The 23,524-nt window shown below is 39.2% G+C and overlaps 1 protein-coding gene across 4 annotated transcripts in view; it reads right to left on the reverse strand.

Annotated features, from left to right (window-relative positions):
* The window catches only part of bcl9 (BCL9 transcription coactivator), a 32,883-nt gene that overhangs the window by 4,443 nt on the left and 4,916 nt on the right, over positions 1-23,524 (reverse strand). For all 4 annotated transcript variants that reach the window (XM_086145237.1, XM_086145236.1, XM_086145235.1 and 1 more), the window contains 5 exons: positions 3,890-4,394; positions 1,172-1,485; positions 528-635; positions 196-382; positions 7-103 (listed from right to left, as the gene is read on the reverse strand). In XM_086145237.1, the coding sequence (XP_086001363.1) occupies positions 7-103; positions 196-382; positions 528-635; positions 1,172-1,485; positions 3,890-4,176 (993 nt within the window). In that variant the 5' untranslated portion in view covers positions 4,177-4,394. The remainder of the gene's footprint in view (positions 1-6; positions 104-195; positions 383-527; positions 636-1,171; positions 1,486-3,889; positions 4,395-23,524) is intronic.

Consider the following 23,524-nt stretch of genomic DNA (forward strand, 5'->3'; position numbering starts at 1 on the left):
TGTTACCAGGAGGAGGTGAGCTTTGTCTTTGCTGTTAGAGATGTTTTTCATGTGGAAGGCAATGATGTTTTCAGTATGGCCAGTTAGAACTGCATCAGCTGCCCTGAAGGCAAGGAGGAGAAAAGTCGGACGAAACTCGGCAAATAGGCAGAAAGGTGACCATCACTCACAAATTTTAAATTTAAGCTTCCTTACTTGTTTGCCATTTCTGTAGTGAAGACATAAACAAGTTTTGAGCCTGGTTTCTGGCCACTAGCAGATTCAGTTGTGGAGCCCTGGCCTCCCAGTATATTATGGGAGGGGGTGGAGGAACGACTGAGTCCAGCATTGGAGGTAGAATGGGAGACTGTGTCCTGGGGCTTTACATCAGTGGAGTTACAGTCTACAGGGGACAAAAGGACATGGTTTAACTATCAGAACAAGTTAATGGCAGAAGTACCCTGATTTTACTGCAGAGCATTCATAAGTTCAGTGGATCGGGAGAGGGCCTGAGAGACATACTTGGACAAGCACATTAACAAACTTACTGAAGAATCCTTTGTCATCTTCATCACTTTCTCCCCCAGAGCACCAGTCAGCTCCGCTGTATGGTTGCCTCCTCTCTGCCACACACATCCTCTTCACTCTGCTGCTGTCTGCACATGCACGTACACACAGGCACATAAATGCACACACGTAAAGAGAGACACACAGACAGACAATCTATTTTAGTGGGCTTTCATTTATGAATAACTGAGAGTGACAGTGAGGGACAGCAGTATTTTTCAAGACCACTACTGGGTCAGAATTTGTTAGACACAAAGTTTGCAAAGTACAAGATTATGGGAAAAGTAGCAAACTATGGGCTCAATTGCAATTAGGCACTGCAGAACTTGATAGCCTGGTGTCTAAAAGGAGAGTGTATATTGACTGTTCGCATGCGAACAACTGAGCGGTTTCTGAAGTAGTGTATGCAGTATGTTACTCTCATCTGTTCTGAAGATTTTCAAACTACATAGCTGATTTTACTGTCCTTGAAGGGCCATTAAGAAATGCCTGCATTTTTTTTTCATGATTTTGTTATTTTTAGATATTCTTAACATCTCATATCATCGCAAGACATCTAATATTTGCCAAATGCACAAAGACCGATTAATCTAAACTCATTGGGTATTATGTCATAGTATCTTACCTTTTTCATCACTGGTGGGTGTGCCACTCTCTGGCTGCTCAAATGATTCTACAGAGGTGCTTCTCTCCCTTTTGACTTTTACTTTGGAGCTAGGTCCAGACGTCAAGCCCTGGCCATTCTTCAGCCCGATGCCCCCTGCCACACTTTGAGTTCCTTTGGCGCCCAGGGATTTGGGATCACATGGAGAGGGCTGTGATTGGCTGCCAGCACTTCCTGGTTTACCCTGATTGGGCATTTTAGAGTCCATCTGAGCGGCAGTAGAGGGGGACATGACGGGAGGTGATCGTACCATGACCTCCGTCTTAGGTTTGGGGCTGACAAACACAAAGGAGACAGAAATATCCCAGGCATAATTAACAGTTTTACAGTTTTCATTCAGAGACACAGACAAGCAGTTCTTAATTTCCACAGAATAGTACTGAATAATATATTTTTTGTCAGGCAAATCATATATTTCAAACTCCAAATAAGATTATCCATTTAACCCCCTTAGATGCAAAAGAACATAATAAAGCCTTTCAAAATGTTATGTTGTATTCCTACATATCTGTGTCCTCATCTTCCCCTTTCTGAAAAACACAAGGGGGAAATGGGGCATATCATCAAACAAGACGGCAAAAGGCCTTGGGCTGGAAATTGGGTTACCCAGTAATCATGTTCTGAAATTGGGCACAACCTTGACAAGGGAGGATCAACTTAAGCAGCTGGATGTGCAGAAGATATTGCCACACTTACAAAACCAACCTTTCTCTATCAACTTTTCCTCACTGTGGCACTCCAGAGAAACAAAAGTTCCCATGTCACTATGAAATAATGTATGGTATTACAACTTAACAAAAATGCAGTTAAAGGGACTTGGACTCAGAGCAAAAACCCAAAAGAACATACTTCAGAGACATTGGCCATCTAGAAATAATTGCTGCCTACAAGTTATGAGGGCCGCCAAGTCAAGTGAGACACATCCAACTTTCAGAGAACTCCCTTACCACACCCTAATCACTTTCTATGTGTCTCCCTCCCTCATACACACTTGTACAAGTCATATAAAACAAATGCCAATGTCCAAAAAGCACAACCGCAGCCTAACACACTGTGCATACATACACATCAACTGCTAGTAGAAAAGAGGGCAAAGCCAGAAATTTGGCAGTCCAGACAGTCGTTTCCAGCAGCTGAATCATGAGTCAGCAGGGAAAACTTCCAAGCACAATGTACTCCCTGACCTCAGGACAGCTCTGGATCACACTTGAAACACCTTTCAGCTAAAAGTCGAGAACAAATGAGCTGATCTTAGATCTGTTTAACACGTACTTCCTTTCTTGATCAGCACAGGTGAGGGCAAGCTAACTTGCTCAGATTTGTGGCCAGTTGGTCCGAAAGCTACATATGACCACAGAAAATGATTAAACGGAGCATCTGCAATGACGTGATACAAACTCACAATAGAAAAATCAATGAGTAAGGTGCTAAAAATAAGCTTGGCAATTGACAAAACAACTGATACAAAAACCAATTCCATCAGTGGATTAATCAATTGTTAAAAAACAAGCAGGGTTTTTTCCATCCATTAAAATTAAATCATTTGTATATAAACTTAGTATAGTGGGAATCTAGTATGCATACTATGCACCTGGCAACTGGAAAATAACAAAGATTCAAAACACAGCAAAGAGTGAGCAGAGGGTGTGACTTTTTTTTTTTATGAAATAAAACAGGTCACTATACAGACCACCATGGTGTTTGGTTAGAATAGTTGTGTTCAAGTGCTTGCAGTCCATGGCAATATGTAGGTTAAGACTCAAAATACTGGGCTTGTTGCCAGTCAACCAGAAGGGCAAGGTAAGAATCTAAAAAATACAGCGTTGTGAATCATCTTTGTACAAAGCATAAATAACTCAGAGATTTGTTTTTTTTTGTTGAATTGAATACAGAATAAAATATCACAATAAATACTGCCACATATGCCTGCCGCTGGACACACAACTAGTGGCCAGATAACTATATGAAAAATAACATTTGAATTTGGTGTAATTAGAGCTCTAACCTAGCTCCTTCAGCTGGATGGCAGTGCAGCTAGAACTAGCGGTCCATCTGTCAGCCAAACAGAGAGCTTTGCATCATTATGCCAATCCCAGATACCGCCTTATACACTTTTCTCTCTAGCCAACACAAAAAGAGCTGTCTGGCCAACTGGACAGAACCAGGAGTTCACTGCTCCGTTCTGGGCACTGTAACATACCACTGGGGACCCAGAACTTGCTGCCCTGCTGAGCCACTGGAGAGACAGCAACTCCCAGTCTGAGGTGGAGGTCTGTCAGACGTTGCTGCAGTAAAGTCACTGACTTTCTACAGGGACTATGTTTGAAATGTCAAAGGAAGTCTGCAGGAGAAAGGGATTTTTCCCCCACTGAGTTTCTGGGATGACAGATGTTTTTATTTATTAAAACTTTAAAGTTATGTGATATTTAGATAACATTCCAAGAATCAAGACAGTAAATTAATGTCATCAATCTGTAATTAAATTGATGCTCTGACATAAAGTCTATTAATTTTCACAAAGTGGGTGGATAAAACTTCACTAAATGACTGGAAGTCAGGACACCAATGTCCACATAGTTCTGAGGTGAATCCAAATCCTTTTCCATGTCACTCTTTATTAGATCAAAGAGTATCAAATAAACAAAAATTCAGAGGTTTATGGAAAGCCAGCCTACTCACCTCTGTGTGTTGGTGGACGGGGAGTTCTTTAGCCTATTGGAGTGCATTGATGGGGCTCCCAGTACTACAGAACAGGGTGGAGTGATGAGCTGGTGAGGACTGCCTGTGTGTGCAAGTGGTGCTTTTGCCCGCACGTTCCTGGAACCAGGAACTGGATTTCCAATGTTGGAGAGGTTTCCCCGTCCGTCCTTGGCTTCCTCTCTCTCTTTCTTTCCTCGCTCCTTCTTATTGAAATGTGTCGCTGCTGTACCTGCCGCCGCTGGCCTCTCCTCTTGGACCTCCAACATTCTCTCTATGTCCTTGTTTGTGTAAGTGTGTGCTCGCGCCTGTGTGTGTGTGTGTGTGTGTGTGTGTGTGTGTGTGTGTGTGTGTGTGTGTGTGTGTGTGTGTGTGTGTGTGTGTGTGTGTGTGTGTAAAAACAATGACAATAGTTCTGGAGTCTGTTCTTGTGTCGTGTGTATTTATGAAACCTCCCCCAGGGGGCTTTCAATGGCCCTTGGGCACACTGTTGAGAGAGAAAAGAGACAAAAAGGGCTGTTACAAAACTGAGAAAGGAAAAAGTCTGACCAAAACTTAACCAATACTCCACCCAAATCCATCCATCTACCTATCCAAACTAAAATGGTGGCTGTTTAAAGATAATTACTTTTGCAAAGACTGATCAGCCTTAAGACGCCTGAAGCCTGAATGCCACTCGCTTAACTCACAGGACATTTTCACGTGAGTGTAAATCATATAATCAATTATCAGGACAACTTAATGGGACTGAGACAAGTAAAACTTTCTTATCTTACAAAATTATATTCTCAGTAGCAAGTAAAAAGACAGTGACACAAAGCTAACAACACTTGATCCATTTAAGTAAAATGTGAATGACTAAATTCATCAACTCATGCTACAATCAGAGGCAGAACTGAATCTTTACATACGTCTGGTTTAGTACTGTAATAGAAATGTATAGTCCTGCTTCCTTAAAAACAACCCCTTTTAACTATGTGCACGAATGATAAAACTAAGACTGGTAGTTGGAAAGCTTATGGCAACACTTATTGCTTATTCCACACTAATGAGCCACTTAATGTAGTTCAACAAACTAATGGGACCCAACAAAACCAATATTACAGTTCTGTTTTTCAACAAATATAAAAATAATTTCCAAAGACAGTCGATTTCGACGGACAATGTAAGAAATGTAATTGTTAATACAACTACACGATTATTATTCGGGTTGTAGTTTCCTAAAACTTTGAGCTTTGTAAAAGTAAAATCTAGCGAGCGATGCCTTCTTGGGCTGATTGCATGGCATTGTTGAAGCATACCAAATAAAATGACCAGCAAGTGTTGGTGGTCATTTAACAGTGTCACCCATGAACAAAAAGGAATAAATAATTGGTTAATGTAACTAACTTCTATCAGGAAGATTCTCTGCAATCATGTTTGATCTTGCTGAATACAACTTTTCTGTTTACAGTGGCAGACAGTGATGTGTGGTGTTCAAAATGTAGCGTAGAACCAAACTTTGTGTGAGTGAACAGGAGGATTGCATGAGAGTCTTGTTTGAGAGAGCAGCCTAGTCAGTCAAATTACATTATCATCCTGAAAATATTTAGGATCTCTTCCAAACACTCAACATTGTAACTGGCTCCAGAGTTCCCCTGGGGAGAAGGGAGTGGAGTGTTTGTGGGGTTTGGAGAGGGGTGGCGAATCACTGGGAACCAGAGAGAATACTGACTCCTGCTACAGCAGCAACAATAATCTCTCACTGGTCTACAGGCGTGATTTACAGCTATCAGGGTAACAGAGGAGCAGGAGGAGGAGTCTTATGCTACATGGATGTTTTAAATCAAAAAGTATTGCACATGAATTTCAGCTCTATTTTTTTATAAGACAAATGTGCACTTGTTTGGAAACACTTGTAGAAGAAGAAGCGACAATGAAAAGTGCATGTAACTAGGTTGTTACCAATGGATAGTAAGATGCTCCAACCACAAACCTAGGGTTTGGTACAAGTTAATGACAACTCTTTTCAACTTGAGCTCAGTAATTTGGATTGAATGAAATCTAACCATGAGGAAGACGACAGAAGCCTATGAAAGACCCTGCCTCTCACATGACTGCCAAATTTGTTAGGAGAGTAAATAGGTTTTTGCAGTGTTTTAAAGTCTCCTTCAATCGTTTAAGACAGCATGCAAGCTACCTATGTCCTATGCAGTTACTTATACAGATGTCCTAATGTTGGTTTTTGCCTCCTTCCAAATACTTCAATGCGGTTTCCTAAACTGAAAGAGCTAATCTGGATATCTGTAAGTTTAGCCAATATTGCTTTGAATCTCACCAGGTATAGCGTGTGTGCGCAAGCACACACAAGCACACACAAGCACACACAAGCACACACGCACACTACTGATGTGAAGCACAATGGCCGAAAGAGGGTTTTATCCATGGACGTGCCAATGCATTACATTCACCTACACAACACATTTTGAAAAGTTTACTGTAAGCCAAAGTTCAGTGCTGCAAACACATGACATAGAAGAAGAAGGAGACTGAGTGGAAAATATAACAAACAAGGTTTTACAGCCACTGTACTTGAAGCAAAGTGTGTCAAAATGCAATTTTGGCAAAAAGAACAGGTGTGCAACAAAATCCGATTCCAGCAGCCTCCACTGCAATAAGAGTTTTATGAATACTAATATCTTCTATGATCGCTCAACCTGATGTATGGATTAAAACTATGTATGGATTAAAAAGTATTTTTTCTGCAAGACATAATGGTAAATATTGAAAGTACACCTATTAAATTGTAAGTAAAGAGGAAAATAGAGTGTGAGCAAGAAAAAATATAATCCCACCAAATTTAGATAAACAGACCAACACATCAAATGAAATGTGGAACAAGCAGCCTAATCTTATACACTGGAAACTAAAAAAGGTTCCAGTGAATTAGCGATTCTTTAAATCACCTGGTAAGTCTGCCTGTTTAAACAGTGACCATTAAGTTGAGTATATTGAGGTACTTTTCAAGTCCTGTGTTCTAAAAATAGGTTCCCAGAAACAAGGAATGGATCATCCCTGCTACTAGTCAATCAAGCAGACCCTAATAAATGGATGCATAATTGTTGTTGTCTTATACGAAAACACTCAAAATCAAGCACATATTTTTACCCAGTCATGCAAAGAAACAAATAATCCAGTGATTCTTTTCCTCTTAGCCACTGGGTTTGGAATATTTTCTATTCTGAATAAAGTTAACTTGAAGTTTCAAGTATCACAACACACAAAGATAAACTGTTATTATTGGCACTTTTGTTTCTGTGGAAGGAAAAATGTTCACGTTTCAATCTTACTTTTCAATATCATGATTAACAACAATCAAAAGCATTGGAAAAAAAAAATTCCAATTGACTCCCCTCATTGCTTTGTGAATTATTGTCGGGTCTGAGTGTCTGGAGAGGAGAAGGAAGACAATGTATTAGGGATGATAATTCAAGAAAAATGCAGCATGGAGTTTCAGGGGTCTGCTATTTGCTCATCAAATTTAGATGATGGCTTGCATGTCATTGTGAAAAAGATAAAGTAGTTGGCCACCCAGAACCAAAAGGATTGCAAACGACAGGGAAGCAAAGATGAGGAAAATGGGAAAACCTTTTGTGAATGTGCAGAGGAAAAAGTGGGGCACAATGAGCATATACATACTTCTTTGACATCATATTTCATTGGTGTCCAATGTGATCCAATGTGATCTTTGAGAACAGAGGTAAAATGCATTGTGTAGAAGCTAGTAAGTGTCTTTTTTTTTGAAAAACAAAATTTTAGCAATGGCAATAGAGAAGCAAAGAAATTAGAATATTTAAAAAAAGAGAAAAATCTAAAATTGTCACACACACAGACACACACACACACAGACACACACACACACACACACACACTACCATGTTATGACAATTTTCATTGCAATTATCTAGCTTGTAACCGTTCTAAAAAAAAACTATAATAAACATATCTTTAGTTTTTTTTGGTTTGTTTTTGCATCTGGTGGTGTTCTGAGAAAAGTATTTAAGCAACATATTATCCCAGAATTTAAACCTTTTGTAGGTAAGCTGGTAAGTAGGTAAGGAGGTAAGCTGACTTTTCTGTATAAACTACCAGAAAGGGATTCACAGGAAAATAGTAGGCGACAAATGATAGAACAAAATCCCTTGTGAGCAGCAGCCAGGAGAATCCTAACTCTTTTGAGCAGCTGAATGGGGATGCGGAGCTGCTAACCCCAACCATAATTAAAATACAGAGGAATGCTGGTCCAACACACCCAGATGTGTTGCTAAACAAGGACAACAAGGCAGAGTGGAAGGAATTAAAACTGCAGCCACATTGTTAGGGGGGCAAAGTTTTTGCGCATTGATATCCAAACAAATGTCTTCCTACATTGCTCTATTATAGAGACTAACATAGCTGTGGCTAATGGATGTACAACACTCACACGGTCAATGTTGACTGGATGAACATTGATGAATGTGTTGACGAATAAAAATTTTTTAGCCCATTGACAGATATTTGCAATAACTCATAAATTGAAATTGTATTTTCAAATAATAAGACCTTGAAAACAGACAAGAGCCTAATGGTTTTTATATATCTTCTGTGTATTTCTAGAGTAACTTAAGCGTGTGGTTTCTGTAGTTTTGTATCTTCTGGTTTGATTTGTTTTTTCCACAGTGGTACACGTCTTGGTGAAACAAAATGTTAAGCCCCTGGCTTCTCCTGACTGAGAAGTGTCAATATTCATGAATAAGGTAGATATCAATGTAATGATCATGCTAGTAACACAAGAAACAAAAACACTGCTACAAATTATAACTCAGTAGCAAATCATTCTTTGTGTCTAGGTGTAAAAATGTTCAAGTCGGAAAAAAAGAGGGTAGCTAGATCCTCAACTATGCAGATCTCATTAGTAACCTTATATAAAGTGAGGCTGACTGTGGCACTGACCGCTTTGGTTAGTTACAGGAATTCATGGACAAAGAAACAAGGTATTTCAGAAACTTCCGACTTTCTGACAAACACTGTGAACTCTGAGGAAGTCTATAGTGAAGCCAGGCACAAAAAGAAGAGATGACCATCATACAGGCTTCATTTCCCTGCGCGCCACAAGGCAACATAAGAGAGCAGCCAAAATACAATCTGTGACCAGAGGCCCCACTAAAAGACACTGCCGCCAATCATTTGGCACAATCCCAAGAATAACTTAAGATTTTGATATAAGAAGGTGCACCCCAATCATACACTAACAAGACACTAATTGGGGAGCGTGCTGACATGACTGTCACAAGGGATGCTCTAACACACACACACACACACACACACACACACACACACACACACACACACACACACACACACACACACACACACACACACACACACACACACACACACACACACAGCGAAGCAGAATTGAGGTAATCACAGACATTTCTCTTCCACTTTCTCTATTAAGGAGGCTCAACTGTTTATCACTGCAAACACACACAAGAAGCTGCCGTGCATGTTAATGGCGAAAAAGACTATAATGAGGACCTCAAAATTTGCCTCTGTCTCAGATATAGATATGAGATCTTGCGTGAAAAGAGTACAGAAAATAGTTCAATTCAATTACGTTTGGGTTTTCCTCTGCCGGTGGCACTAAAAGGCATTTCATTTCATGCTTATGTAACAGTCATCGTACACTGGCTGAGCGCAGACCCTTCCCAGCTACGTCACCCAAATTCCTCTGAAGAGGAGATGGGAGGATTTAAGGTAGTGGTGATTGTGGGTTTAATGGTGTGGGATCGACAGGAGAGAAGGAGTCTTGACCTTGCTGTAAACCTAGGCCACTGGCTTAAAATCATAACCACAGCGCTACAAAAGCCATTATCTTTAAAGAGAGGAGAAACATGCAAGTGCTAACACATCCACAGACACACAAACTCTCTACCCTTGTCTCAGCCCTGCTGCTGGCTGTAAAGGGGCCTGCTGATGTTTCAGCCTTATTTATGCAAATCCCATTTTGCAATTCAGTCACAATGAAGTATTGCTCCGCTTCTCGCTCTCTAGCTCCCCTACCCTCTCCCCGTCTGCTCAGCCTCCATCTCGAGAATTTCTTTAGTCCATTATTTGTTTAGGGCAGTATCAGAAACATTATTTGCACTGCTCCTCATAATATTCTTCAAGAATATACCAAAACACAAAGCCATCAACTAGGCAGCCTGTGGTCCAAAGCAGCAGTTAACTCTCCTATACAGAGAAAAGCTACTCTATCTTATTACACTGACGCAACACTTTCATTAATGCAAGATTAATTCAAATGAACCTAAATTATTTCACTAAGCTCTGCCGCAAAATATATACATAAAAAAGATTTTGGGTGGTTAGGTTTTTGTTGTTCAAATGGGATACATTTCTCATCTCATATTACACACATTTTTCATCTGAAAATGCAACACCAAGGTCATTTTAATTCTGACATTCAAAACAATACCAAGATCAGCTGTTTCAAATGCTTTCAAATGACGTCTCAAAATAGAGCAATCCTTCAATCTAAAGCAGTAAGAAAGGGATTTTTCAGTGGCTCATTTTGATATAATTCCCTCTCCAAAATACTCCAAGCAAATCTGACTTTAGCAAGTGCTGAACCTCATAGCTGTTTTCAGTGAAAAAGATCTATGAAAACGTGACCACCTTGTATATTAGCCAACCCAACAAAGGTCTGAGAATAAATTAGTGTGGTGATCAACAGAACACTGGATCTTTCTTTGTCTTTGGTTTCTCATTAGTGATTACAACCAGGAGAAATGAGTTTTGAAATGACAACAAATCTTTCACTGCCACGAGCAAATAAATGTTGGAATTTCTAAGCTAAAGAAAAACCTGCATGTTCACCTGGTGAGGTGACACCATAGAAGGACCATCCCAACACACCACACCCTTCTCATTGCACTCATGACTCACACATGGTAAATGCAGAATGTCGGGAATGTACAGAGCCACTAAATATGGTGCTGTGCCACTAGAGATACAACATTTGATATAATATGACCATCCTGACTCGAACAATGCTTTCACTTAAAAATTAAACAGCTCTACTTCTTATTCTTATTCTCTTTTTGGCTTTTCCCTTCTGGGGTCCCCAAACCAAATCAACATTCACCATCTAACCCTATTCTCTATATCTTCTCTCACACCAACTACCTTCACATCCTCTCTCACTATGTCCATAAATCTTTTCTTTGGTCTTCCTCAAGACCTCCTGCCTGGCAGCTTGAATACCAGCATCCGTCTACCAATATACTCACTATCCCTCCAGTCCACATCACCAAAACATCTCAGTCTGGCATCTCTGACCTTCTCTCAAAAACATCCAACATGCGCTGTTCCTCTGATAGACTAATTTCTGATCCTATCCTGGTCACTCCCAAAGAGAACCATAGCATCTTCATCTCTGCAACCTCCAGCTATGCCTCCTGTTGTTCTGTCATTGGAACTGTTTCTAGGCCATACAGCATCCCCGATCTCACCGCTGTCTTGTACACCTTTCCTTTCATTCTGGCTGATGGTCTTCTACTGCATCGTACCCCTGACACTTTTCTCCACCCATTCCAACCCGCTTGAAGCAATCTCTTCACCTCTTTTCCATACTTTGGACTCTTGACCCTATGCACCTGAAATCCTCCAACTTCTTGATCTCTACTCCCTGTAGCCTCACCGTTCCACCCGAGTTCCTTTCATTCACATACATATACTCTGCCTTGCTGCAACTAACCTTCATTCCTCCAGCACACCTCCATCTCTCTAGATTTTCCTCAACCTGTTCACTGCTCTCACTACAGATCACAATGTCATCCAAAAACATCATGGTCCATGGAGTCTAACCTCATCTGTCAGCCTGTCCATCACTACTACAAACAAGAAGGGGCTCAGAGCTGATCCCTGATGGAGTCCACCTCCGCCTTGAACTTCCCTGTTACACCTACAGCACCACTGTCTCACAGATAGCATACATGTCCTGCACCAGTCTAACATACTTCTCTGCCACTCCAGATTTCCTCATACAATACCAGAGCTCCTCTCTTGGCATCCTGTGATATGTTTTTTCTAGGTCTACAAAAACACAATGCAGCTCCCTCTGGCCTTCTCTGTACTTCTCTATTAGCATTCTCGCAGCAAATACTGCATCTGTAGTACTCTTTCTAGGCATGAAGCCATACAGCTGCTCACAAATGCTGACTTCTGCTCTCAGTCTAGTTTCCACTACTCTTTCCCACAACTTCATTGTATTGCTCATCCACTTTATCCCTCTGTAGTTGCCGCAATTCTTATTCTTAAAAAGGGGCACCATCACACTTCATCTCCATCCTTCAGGTATCTTCTCATTCTTTAAGATCTTGTTGAATAAGCTAGTCAAAAACTACCGCTGCATCTCCTAGACACTTCCACAGCTCTACAGGTATATCATCAGGACCAACTGCCTTTCCACTCTTCATCTTCCTCAATACCCTCCTCACTTCACTTTTACTAATCTCTACTGCTTTGTGGTCTACAATAGTCACCTCTTCCACCTTTGCCTCTCTTTCATTTTCCACATTCATCAGCTCTTAAAGTATTCTTTCTATCTTCCCATCACTCTAGCATCTGTCAATACATTTCCCTCTCTTTCCTTAGTCACCTGGACCTGTTGTACATCCTGTCTATCTTTATCTCTGTTTTGCCAACCTGTATAGATCATTCTCTCCCTCCTTACTGTCCAACTGAATATACAAGACATAGTACACCCTGTTTTGCCTTTGCAACCTCTATCTTTACCTTGTTGTATCTCCCTGTACTCCCGTCTGTTCTCTTCAGTCCTCTCAGTGTCCCATTTCTTCTTTGCTAACCGCTTTCTCTGTATATACTCCTGCACTTTCTCATTCCAACACCAAGTCTCCTATCCACTTTCCTTCCAGGTGACACACCAAGTACCGTATTTTACGGTAAGCATGTCTCTTGAAAGGTACCATTTTTGGGTCTTCATACACACACACACACACAAGTGGTGTGGGACTGGAATTCCCCTTTACCGTTTTTACCGCTGCTACTTCAGAAACACCTCTGACTACGGTAGCCATAATTAACCAATATTGATCCATATATAAGCCGCATTGGATTATAAAGGGGACCGTCGGTTTATGAGAAAATTAAAGGCTTTTAGGTGCGACTTATAGTGCGGCACTCTCCTACCTGTCTCCCTGATAGCAATACAGCTCGTGCTCCTCAACTCCTCCTCGAAAACCATCCAATTCTCCTCCCTTTTCAGTTTCCACCACTTTGTCCACTGCTCTGCCTTTGTCCTCTTGATCTTCCTTGTCACCAGAGTCATCCTACAAACCACCATCCCATGCTGTCTGGGTATGCTCTCACCTACAACTACTTTGCAGTAACTGATCTCTTTCAGATTTCCTCATCTATACAAGATGTGGTCTACCTGCATGCTCTTACCTCCGCTCTTATAAGTTACCCTATGTTCCCGTCTTTTCTGTAAAAAAAAATGTTCACAACAGCCATTTCCATCCTTTTTGCAAAATCTACCATCATCTGTCCCTCTGCATTCCTATCCTGTATACCAAATCTGCCCATCACTTCTTCATCCCCTCTATTGCCTGCACCAACATGCCCATTGAAGTCTGTATCAATTACCACTCTCACCTCTGGAAGTGGGATATTCTGGAGATATTCTGCATCACTTCATCTAGCTCATTCCAGAACGTCTCCTTCTCCCCAAACTCACATCCCACCTTCAATTTCCAGTTTCAGACGCATAAGTCTATCAGACATTCTTTTCACCTCCAGAACATTCCTAACAAACTCCTCCTTCAAGATAACGCCTACTCCATTTCTCTTCTTGTCAGCACCATGACAGTACAAACTTAAAACCTGCTCCTAAGCTTCTAGTCTTACTATCTTTCCACCTGGTCCCTTGGACACAATATATCAACTTTCCTTCTGCATCATGTCAACCAACTCTCTACCTTTTCCTGCCTTAGTCCCAATATTCAAAGTCCCTACTCTCAGTCCCAAACCCTTGCCTTTCCTCTCAGTCCCAAACTCTTGCCTTTCCTCTTCTCCCTGAGCTTCCAAACACCCTTCCCCCTCTCCTTTGTGACCTACAGTAGCCCAGTTTCCATTGGTTCCCTGTAGGTCTTTGGTACCAATGGCGGTCGTTGTTAACCCGGGCTTCGACGGATCTGGTATGATCTGGTTATTATGTGTGATTCACATGTTTGGTTTTGGCAAAAGTTTTACGCCGGATGCCCTTCCTGACCTCTAAACATTAGTTATTTTAGCTTTTCTGCACACCACTTCTGGACTTTATGGGTTCAAAGGTGACACATCTCTATCTGTCCACCCAGCCCTTTCTTCTTCCAAATTTGACAAATTTGAAATTTGAGGACAACATTTTTAGGGAGTTTTCCCATTTTTAGGAATAGGCAGTAATGATTCAAATAGGACATCGAAAGACATTTCCATGCCATGCAAAATCTAGACCATTTGACTAGAATTAAACTCTCAAAACTCACAAGGACATGCAGCAATCTTGATGTTTTACCAGGTGTCTGACAACTGTTTATAGCACTTATTAATGTTCTTGGCATTATAACTTTAGATGGAGTGACATGCTTATCATCTTAATCTTGAAGGTATTAATGTTCTTACAGATTACATAAATTTTGAATGAAAAAGTATGAATTGGCTGACATTTTAGGAACAAATAAATCCCAAATCGGTTACCCATGTAACATTGGTATTACAAGCACACATCAGAAGGATGCCAAATTTAGGCTTATAAAAGATATTTTACGTTTTATTTGAAATGTAAATAAAGTTTCCCTGAAACCAGCAAACATAACAAAACACCTATGTCATAAAACAGTCAAATTTTCCAATAATGGTTTATTTACATTTGACTGCTTGAAAGATACTGGACTATTGTGCCTAAAGAGAACAATTTTAAAAACCAAAACATCTACATCAGCTGTTATCTTTTCAAATCAAAGGGCAGTCACTCAACATCTTGACATTACAGACTACATTAAACTAAAAATCTAAATGTTAAAATAAATGTGTGCCTGCACGAAAATACAATAGGACTAATCAGATTTTTGACCAACAAAAATGGATTGGTAAAGTCATTATGGTTGCTCATATATGAATCAAAACTGATGGGAGTGATTTTGCTCTGTCTTTGTAGGGGGAAGCTATCTTTGTGAATTGGTCATATAATTGGTCATATCATATAATATAGTAATATAAAAAAAATGGATAGAAATGTAAATACATTTACATTCTTCACTGAATTTTATAAGCTTCAATAAACTGTGTTACAACTGAGTGGTGACTCATTTGATGATCCTTCCAGTAAAAGCCATCTCCATTTTTTGCAGTCTTTGGGGGCTTTTCTGCCACAACCCACATTCTGTGTTCGTCCTTTACTCGGGTACTTGTACATTGCCTTTCGATTCCTGGGGAGGTGAAATGTGTGTAATGTCAAATCACATCGTATCGTGGGCACAGCCTCTCAATCTCTGTTGGACGGATGCAAGTGGCAATGAAAAAGAGAGGATGAGAGAGGGATACCCAAAGAAGAAGGGGTTCGCTAACGGGAATGACTCTGTTCAGTGAGGCCCGATGTGGGTGTCTGTGTCTCAGACATGGCCACAGACACACACAGCTGACTCACTGGTGACACATCGGCTGGTGTAGCTCAGGCAAAGTGCCATGTTAGCAGTCAGCTCCAGCAGAGGGACTGAAAAGTGTCACACTTCACCCTGCACTATCATCTTCTTCCATCTGCACCTTTGGCAAAGTACATAAGTCATGTAACCCCTACTTAACTCAAGAAATGGTTAATGGCACTAACGCAACAAGAATAGGTGTAAAATCGTTTGAATTTCTCAATTTTTGTTCCCAACACAATTGCAGTAAGATAAACCATACTAATAAGGATACTGTTAGTATCAATAGCATACTATGTTATTTTTCCTTAGGCCTCACAGAATATCAAATTCAACATTAAATGCGTTGCTGCCTCTGTAAAACTATTTAATGTCTAGTATAAATGTGTTTGTTGTCACATATTATGAACTACATATAACACAGAGTCTATGGCCCCATTAGTTTATACTTCCATTCATGTTTAAATATTTTAATTTTTTCTTGCATAGTTTATAATTAGATGCATTGATGGAAATATGGCTGAACATTGTCATGAGCGTTTTTGCATTATTTCCAGGTAATTTTATCTTATCTTAATATGCAAATGAGAAATATTCCAAACCCGATGTTTGATCCCACTACCATGTTTCTTGTCTGGTGTGGGTAGTTTTCACATAATTTTGCTGGCCGACAGACAGTCCCAAAAACCAAGTTATTAAATTCATTTCCTTGGTAGATGTAATAAAGCTGTGGTCTTCACAATAGTGCATCAACACACCACCGTGCATAATCAATCCATGTTAAAATTGACTGCCACTGACTGAAAATTGTCCCAATCAATTTATTAAACAGCCCTGCGTTAACTTCATTGAATGATGATTGGCACTACACTGAAGCATCTCAATGCTAACCTTACATTAGTGCTGTTTATGGAAGTAACTGTGACAGCCAAAGATACGGACGTCTTTTACATGGCCATATGATCGTTACAATGCAGAGAGAAACGCGAGTTGAGGTAACATTGAAATCTCATGTCTGGTCTCAACTGGTAAAGCAAGTTTGGAGATACTGTGGAGCTTTGATTGTCATATATGTTTCGTATAAATATTCTTTCCATATTGTTTGTGATTAGCAGATTGATCAGTTCATTACCTTAAGATTCATGTCTTTTATTTCAGACTAAGGCACACTCTTAGCGGCAAGTTCCACATTGTATATTTTCGCCTATTGCTTTGATGTCAAAGATGCCAGTAAAAGCCATTTTAGTACCGTATCAGGATGACATGGGACAAAAAATAATAATAATTAAACCGAATCTCAGGTTTGATTACTACATACAGTGACAAATGTCTCTCGTAGCATTTTCCGTTGTTTGTTTTTTTTTTTAAATCTGCTTGGTCAAACGAATTCGCTGAACAGAACCCATTATAGATATTTCCATTTTCCCTGTGGGGAAAAAATCTCCTGAAATGTAATTAATAGCTATAAGTTTTGAGCGTTTAATTGTCCTTATGCTTTATGCTACTCCTTCTTATCATGGCTAAAACTTTCATCATATTTATAGCCTTATATTTATTTTTCTAATTTCCTTTATTTACATTCCCTTCCATGTATATTTATCTATTATTTCATCACTACAAATGTTCTTGTAAGGAAAACATATAATCTGGATATACTTTTTTCACCCAGACTACCTCTTCCATTTAGGTCTCTCTATGTCATAATTGATGATAAAGATGATTGTTTCTAGTTGATACCGCTTTGTCATAATTTTTACAACCAATACAGCACTTGTTTCTACAAAGTACAGAAATATGGGCAAAAAGACCAAGACACTCCTGTAACAAAAGTGACAACTACTGTTATGGTTGAAAGCACCTTGTTCTCCTCCGCCAGTTGGAGAAATTTAAGCAGTGTCAGGCTGAAGAGCCATGAAAAAAAACCTTAAACTGACCTCTATCACACATGCAAATTGCTGATGTTTGACAAGGAGAAATTTCTTTTGCAAGCAATGTATCATGCTAAATTTTGCAGCTCTGCACTTCCCTAATAATAAAACTTCAGCAGGTAACCTGGCTAATGTTGTTTTTTCCAATACACTAAGTTCCTTGCATGAACGATGTTTGTAGCTTAAACAACAAGCCACAGAGAAACTCCAGTGGCTCGAGAGAAGCTGCTGCCCTCTGAGGAGACCCCTGGTTTCCTCCCTTCCCTTGCTCTCGTCTCCATGCCTCCCTCCATCCTGACAGTTGCTCCCAAACTGCTGCCACATTCTTCCCCTGCTCTAGCTGGGGGGACATCTTCCTGTGGCTATTAGCATTATGGGAAATCCCAACAGCCAGGCCCTTTAGAGACCATCCAGACCACTGAAGTAAAGTGTAAATCTGGTTTTATGCTCCCAAACGGACAAGCATGCAGACAGCTATGGATGCCACAGACATGCAGCACTTCTGTTTATTCATTCTGGGTTCCCTGTCTACACACGTGCGCAGTAGATCTGTGTCAAACAGGAACGGATGTATTGATTGTTGTTCTACAAGTGTTTGTAAACTAATCTCACCTTGGACAGCTTCTTTACTGACTTGACATGCTTTGAGGGTTTAGATGATATTCAGCATAGTCCACTCAGGCATAATGAATTCGTTTTTCAGCGCATGTGCAGTAGGTGGCCTTGGTGCAGACGAGTGTGTGCAGTCACATAAAACTGCCTGGTACGCTGATGTGAGCAGCCTGTGTGTACACCATCTGATGGAGGATTTTACCTCACACTGACCCTTGGGGATTCTTGCAAACTCACACTATGACAAAAAAAATAATGCTAGCTTAAAAAGGGATTTGCAATTTCCTCAGTTTATAGTAAGCAACATCCTCTTTCAGGCCACTCTAATATTTTACCCTCTTGCCATGATGACAAACTAGGATGGCAGCCATTAATATTTCTCTTCTGAGCTGTAACACCAAAGAAAATCCTCAAAAGTCAGCTTTTTGAAGCATCACTCAGTACCAACTTCATAGTAAACTAGGTTGTATTAAGATTGCGAGGTATAAAGGGCTTCAGATTTTGAGACACCTAAAAGAAAGCTCCAATTTTTTCTGTGCATCTTTATGTACATAATAAATATGATAATCGAACAATAATAATCAACAGCTCATTCTCACAGACCATGAAAGCACACCAAGACATGTCTGTTGACCTGTAGGGGGAAGACTTTACACAGAAATCCCCCCCAAAAAACTCAAAAACTTATTATTCAAAAACATTTACCAGGGAGAGAAAAAAATGTATAAAAATTGACTTACTATGAAAATAATGGCTCAATCTTTCCTGAAAATGAGTTGCTTCTGGACCGCAATAAAAACTGCAACTCAATTACAAAGCATGTAAGATTTACTGATAATTAACCATTTTTCTCAAGACACAAATGACAGAATCATGACTATAGACAGTGGACACTTGAATCACAGATTGGGTTTCAGTCACAGAACTTTTAAACCTTCATTCACCCGCATGACAACAAGCAAGGGAAACACATCAACATCCACCTTGGACAACAACTCCATACCTTTGTGGAGCACGAATGTTTTAAAGATACTCACTGGGTTTTTGACCATGGTGTGGTGTCATACTATGCTATTGGCTTTGTTGTGATTGCCTTTCCTTTGGTTTGGTTCTATTTGTTTAACAACTGTTACAAGAACAAAAACCTTTTATGAAAAATAATAAACTGAGCTTACTGTCCTCCATATTATTTTATAAGAAAAATTGATCAGACTTGAGAATATAATCCAGATTGTGTCCCTAAATTACCCCAGTTTGCAGTGGTGTGTCATTGCCGCGGAATTCTAAACACACTGGATAAGATCCTCCCAATTAGATATACAGGCACAGATAAATATATGCCTGCATACTCACATACCACTGCACAAAGAAGCCCCCACATGCATCAGTACTTAGTTGTCCTAATGTCAGAGACTGAAACTGAAAACGGAACAACATGTCTGCGGTATCAGCTGCACAACAAGTTGTGTTCTTTCCTCCCCAAATCTTCTCCAGCCTCTGCAACAACAGACTGCTGTGCATTTAGACATATGCAAGTTTGTAGAAAACAGGATGCTGTTCGCATAACTCACATAATCAGATTATAATTCCTGAACATAAAGTGGTTTAAATATAATTATCTGCCCATTAATCGTGATGTTCAAAACACAAAAAACTCAAGACAATTAAACCCAATGCAAAAAAAAAAAAAAAAAAAACTTCATGCGGCTAAATTTGGATTTCCTCAAATCAGAAGCAAACAGGGACCACTTATGCTGAATTCGTAGGTTCTGCTGTCATAAACGTTTAAAGACAACACAGCTCTCTCCTTCCAGCTATTCATATCAATTTTATGACACAGATAACCATGGAAATAAGTGCTTGTAACCATCTTGTATTAAAGAGCAACAAGAAACAAACTATAATAATCCACTGAACTGCAAAATCAAGAAGTGCATCCTCCCAACTCTACATAGTTTACAAATTCTAACTTTATAAATAAAAATCTATACAATTTATTTTGAAGGTCCCTCATGATGAATGAAAAATTCATTCATTCATTTCATTCATCATGGGACCTTCAAAGTAAATTGTATAGATTTTACCGAGGACAAAATAATAAGTTGAAGTAGTTCCTTTACCTGTATGTGAATGAAATAAATGCCATAATTTTAAAAAATAAGATAAAATATTAAAGTGAGTAACAATGAGTAGTGTAATATAGGAACGTGCTATACTCTGGTCGTTCTTTTTATGAAAAGAACTAGCAAAAGTCAACTAACAGGTGCTTAAACAGCTGTAGACACTATCAAGAGGCAATCAGTATTTTTTATGTTTCCTTCTGTGGTTAATGACTCTGTCCAAAAAGTTTCATTCCTATGCTCCACCCTTCAAGCGAACTTTTTTAAATCCTGCTACTAGACAAACTAACACAACGCATTGTTGCCAGACTGCTGATGTAATACCAAAACATAACCATATGCATTAAATGCTGAAAAAAAATACCCCAATATAAAGTAAACTGAATTGAGATTCAAAGAAATTAGAGCACAGAGTACATCTTGGTTATTTGCTAGGTTCCCTGGTATATCCAAAAAACAGAGTTGGATTTTACAAGAGAATTTTATTGGCAATCGTTTCCAAACTGTTATATGCCCTGGAAAGGACTATAACATCTTAGATACCTTATACACAACATTCTCAAGCAAAAAATATTATTCTATTGTTGTTGACGCACTGTCAGTGCATAAGGACACACAGGCAGAATGGTCAGCCATAGCAACCAAAGAACTCACAGCGGTGTATCAAATGTTTATGTTAAGGGGACAGACACAGCAAAATGTTGTAACAGCCCTCTGATATCTGCATTGTAAGGTTTACATGTGAAGTGGCAGAATGAAAGAATTCACTAATAATTCACACTTCATTGCAGCAAATTGACAGCTCTTTGGGATTCTGGGTAATCCAAAAGTGACAATGATAGAGTAATTTAGTTCATTCATTTATGATATTTGTTAAATGTATTTTGAGTATCAAACCTTGTCTTCCAACCCAGATCATATTGGCTGGCGCTACACCCATATTGACCGTAGGTTTACAAGTTGAAAATGTGAATACATGAAAAACAAAGCAGTTATTTCAATTGTATCTGGGCAATGGAGTCATCACATCTGTATTGTCTTCCAAGTCACGGGCCTTCTTACAATCAGATGTGGGCAAAAATGAAACTATTACCTACTTTTTACTGCTGAACTCCTGATGCTACCTCCAGTTTTCAATAACAGATACTTGCTTTTTGTGACACTTGAATTAATTGGAATGCTGTTTTTATGTATTTTACAGACCATTAGAACAACTTTTAAGATGAAAACAATTAACTCAATATCTGAACTTACAGATCTGAACAAGTTCCAGATGACTGAAAAGACAGGGACTTCTTTGGTTTCTGTCATGTTCCCTTGTTGATGTTTTGGCTGTGTATGAAGAGAACTTTTATAGAACTACGAAAATCTACCAGAGGGCATTGGTGACATTTCATATCCATAACAAACAAAAAGTTAAAGTGAAAATCAATTTTCTTTTATAAAAAAATACAACTCAAAAATAACGCAGTAAATCAATTCATCTGCCAGTTCTATTTGATATGATTATTTGAGACAGGATGTGTAGCTGGATAGTAATGGATGAGTTAATAGGTCAAAAAATCAGCTAACTAAACTGAAATTTCAAAGTTTTTCCCTTTGTGTCACATGCATAAATTTAAAAGGAAAATTAATAAAGCACATATTATCCAGAATTCTGTCCTCTTCAAACCAACACAAAGCCAAAAAACAAAAAGGAGGGCATCTGATGTCAAGAATCTGCCTACAGCTTGAGTGTACTTATGTGGCCTGTGAAAAACTGATTGGTATACATGGCTTCCTGATTCAGTAGTCCTGTGCTGGTAGTCCCATGGCATGAAACCAAGGAAGGCTACAGTTTAGGAGAAAGTTTTTGAAATGAATAGCTTGGGGTACCACAGACCATCGTGGTCCCCAGGTTCCACTATAGAACAAAATTGTTTAAGGGGAACCATCCTCCTCGATCGATCATAAAGCTGCCATCACAATTTAGGTACATGACAAGCAGATTGATCCACAAATCCTGTTTTATGGGGACATTCCCCTCTGAAACCTTCCCCACCTACCAGACTGAAATATAAACTACAAAAAAGTTATAAAATGCAAAAAAGCCAATTAAAAAAACATATTTATAGCTACTTCCAATCTGGTCCATTCACCAAAAATGTTATGTTTGGAAAATAAGACCCACAAGCCTTGTGTAGCCAATTTCCATTATCATATTTATCTTCGTTATGTTTTAGCCGATGAGTTGTCTGTGATGGTCAGTATTAAATTTGATCACATGAATAAAAACAACTGATCTACTTGTTCTCTTCCTGAGCATACTGTGTGGCATGAACAACTACCCTGAGAAAATGCTGTTTACATGGCAGGCAAAGGTAGCCTGGGCAAAGCACAAGTTAATATGAATCAGTTTAAACTGCCTCCATTTCTTATGCGCAAATTAAATATGTAAAAATAGGACAGTTTCAGTTCAGACTGCATGTGTGTATGTGTGTGAACCGATGCCAAGAAACTGATCAGAGACAAAAAAAAAAAAAAAAAACTGAACTGTCTTGATTTTATGGACATGATATGCACCCCGAGTCCTGCCAGTCTGGATTATTGCCCTGATTCCATGGAATTCGATTCTCTGACTTTGGACAAATGGTAGATGAACAACTAAAAATAACGTCTCACAAAGTGGTAGAAACAAAGACAGTTCTGTCAACTAATTTACTATAAATAATGGGGACAATACCAATAAGGTTTTTGTTTACTTAAGTTGTGGTTTTGGTTTTCGCACCAAATACCAAATCAGCAGATGAAAACTTGAGAATGTAGTAGATCTAAGCCTTTTTTCCGCAAGATTTGATAAAAGTTAAGGGTGGGAAAATTGGACTTCTACACGCTGAGTTACCAGAACCACAAGGATATAAGCTAACATACTCAGTCAACAGCAGCCTTCTTCTTGGTGTGTACAAAATAACCATTTTCTGTTTAGATTTTACACCAACTGTATATCCTAACTGTGAGAGATATTGTATTATATGTGGGTTAGTAACATCTGGTTTGGATTAGATTTTTTTCATGCCATACATTTATGAACTTTGCCCATTGTCAATGTAAACATTACATGGACAACAACAACAAATGTATTTCGTGATGTAAATCCCAAATCTAAGTGCATTAATGACATTTTGTTGAAGACTAATATTCCTAAAGGCAATGCTTGGCAATTTTAAAAGAACAACAAATCTGCAATGTCTA

This window comes from Fistularia commersonii, chromosome 4 (genome assembly GCF_037954325.1).
Source record: "Fistularia commersonii isolate RoL2024-O1a breed Wild chromosome 4, RoL_Fcom_v1.0, whole genome shotgun sequence".
NCBI classification, from domain to species: Eukaryota; Metazoa; Chordata; class Actinopteri; order Syngnathiformes; family Fistulariidae; genus Fistularia; species Fistularia commersonii.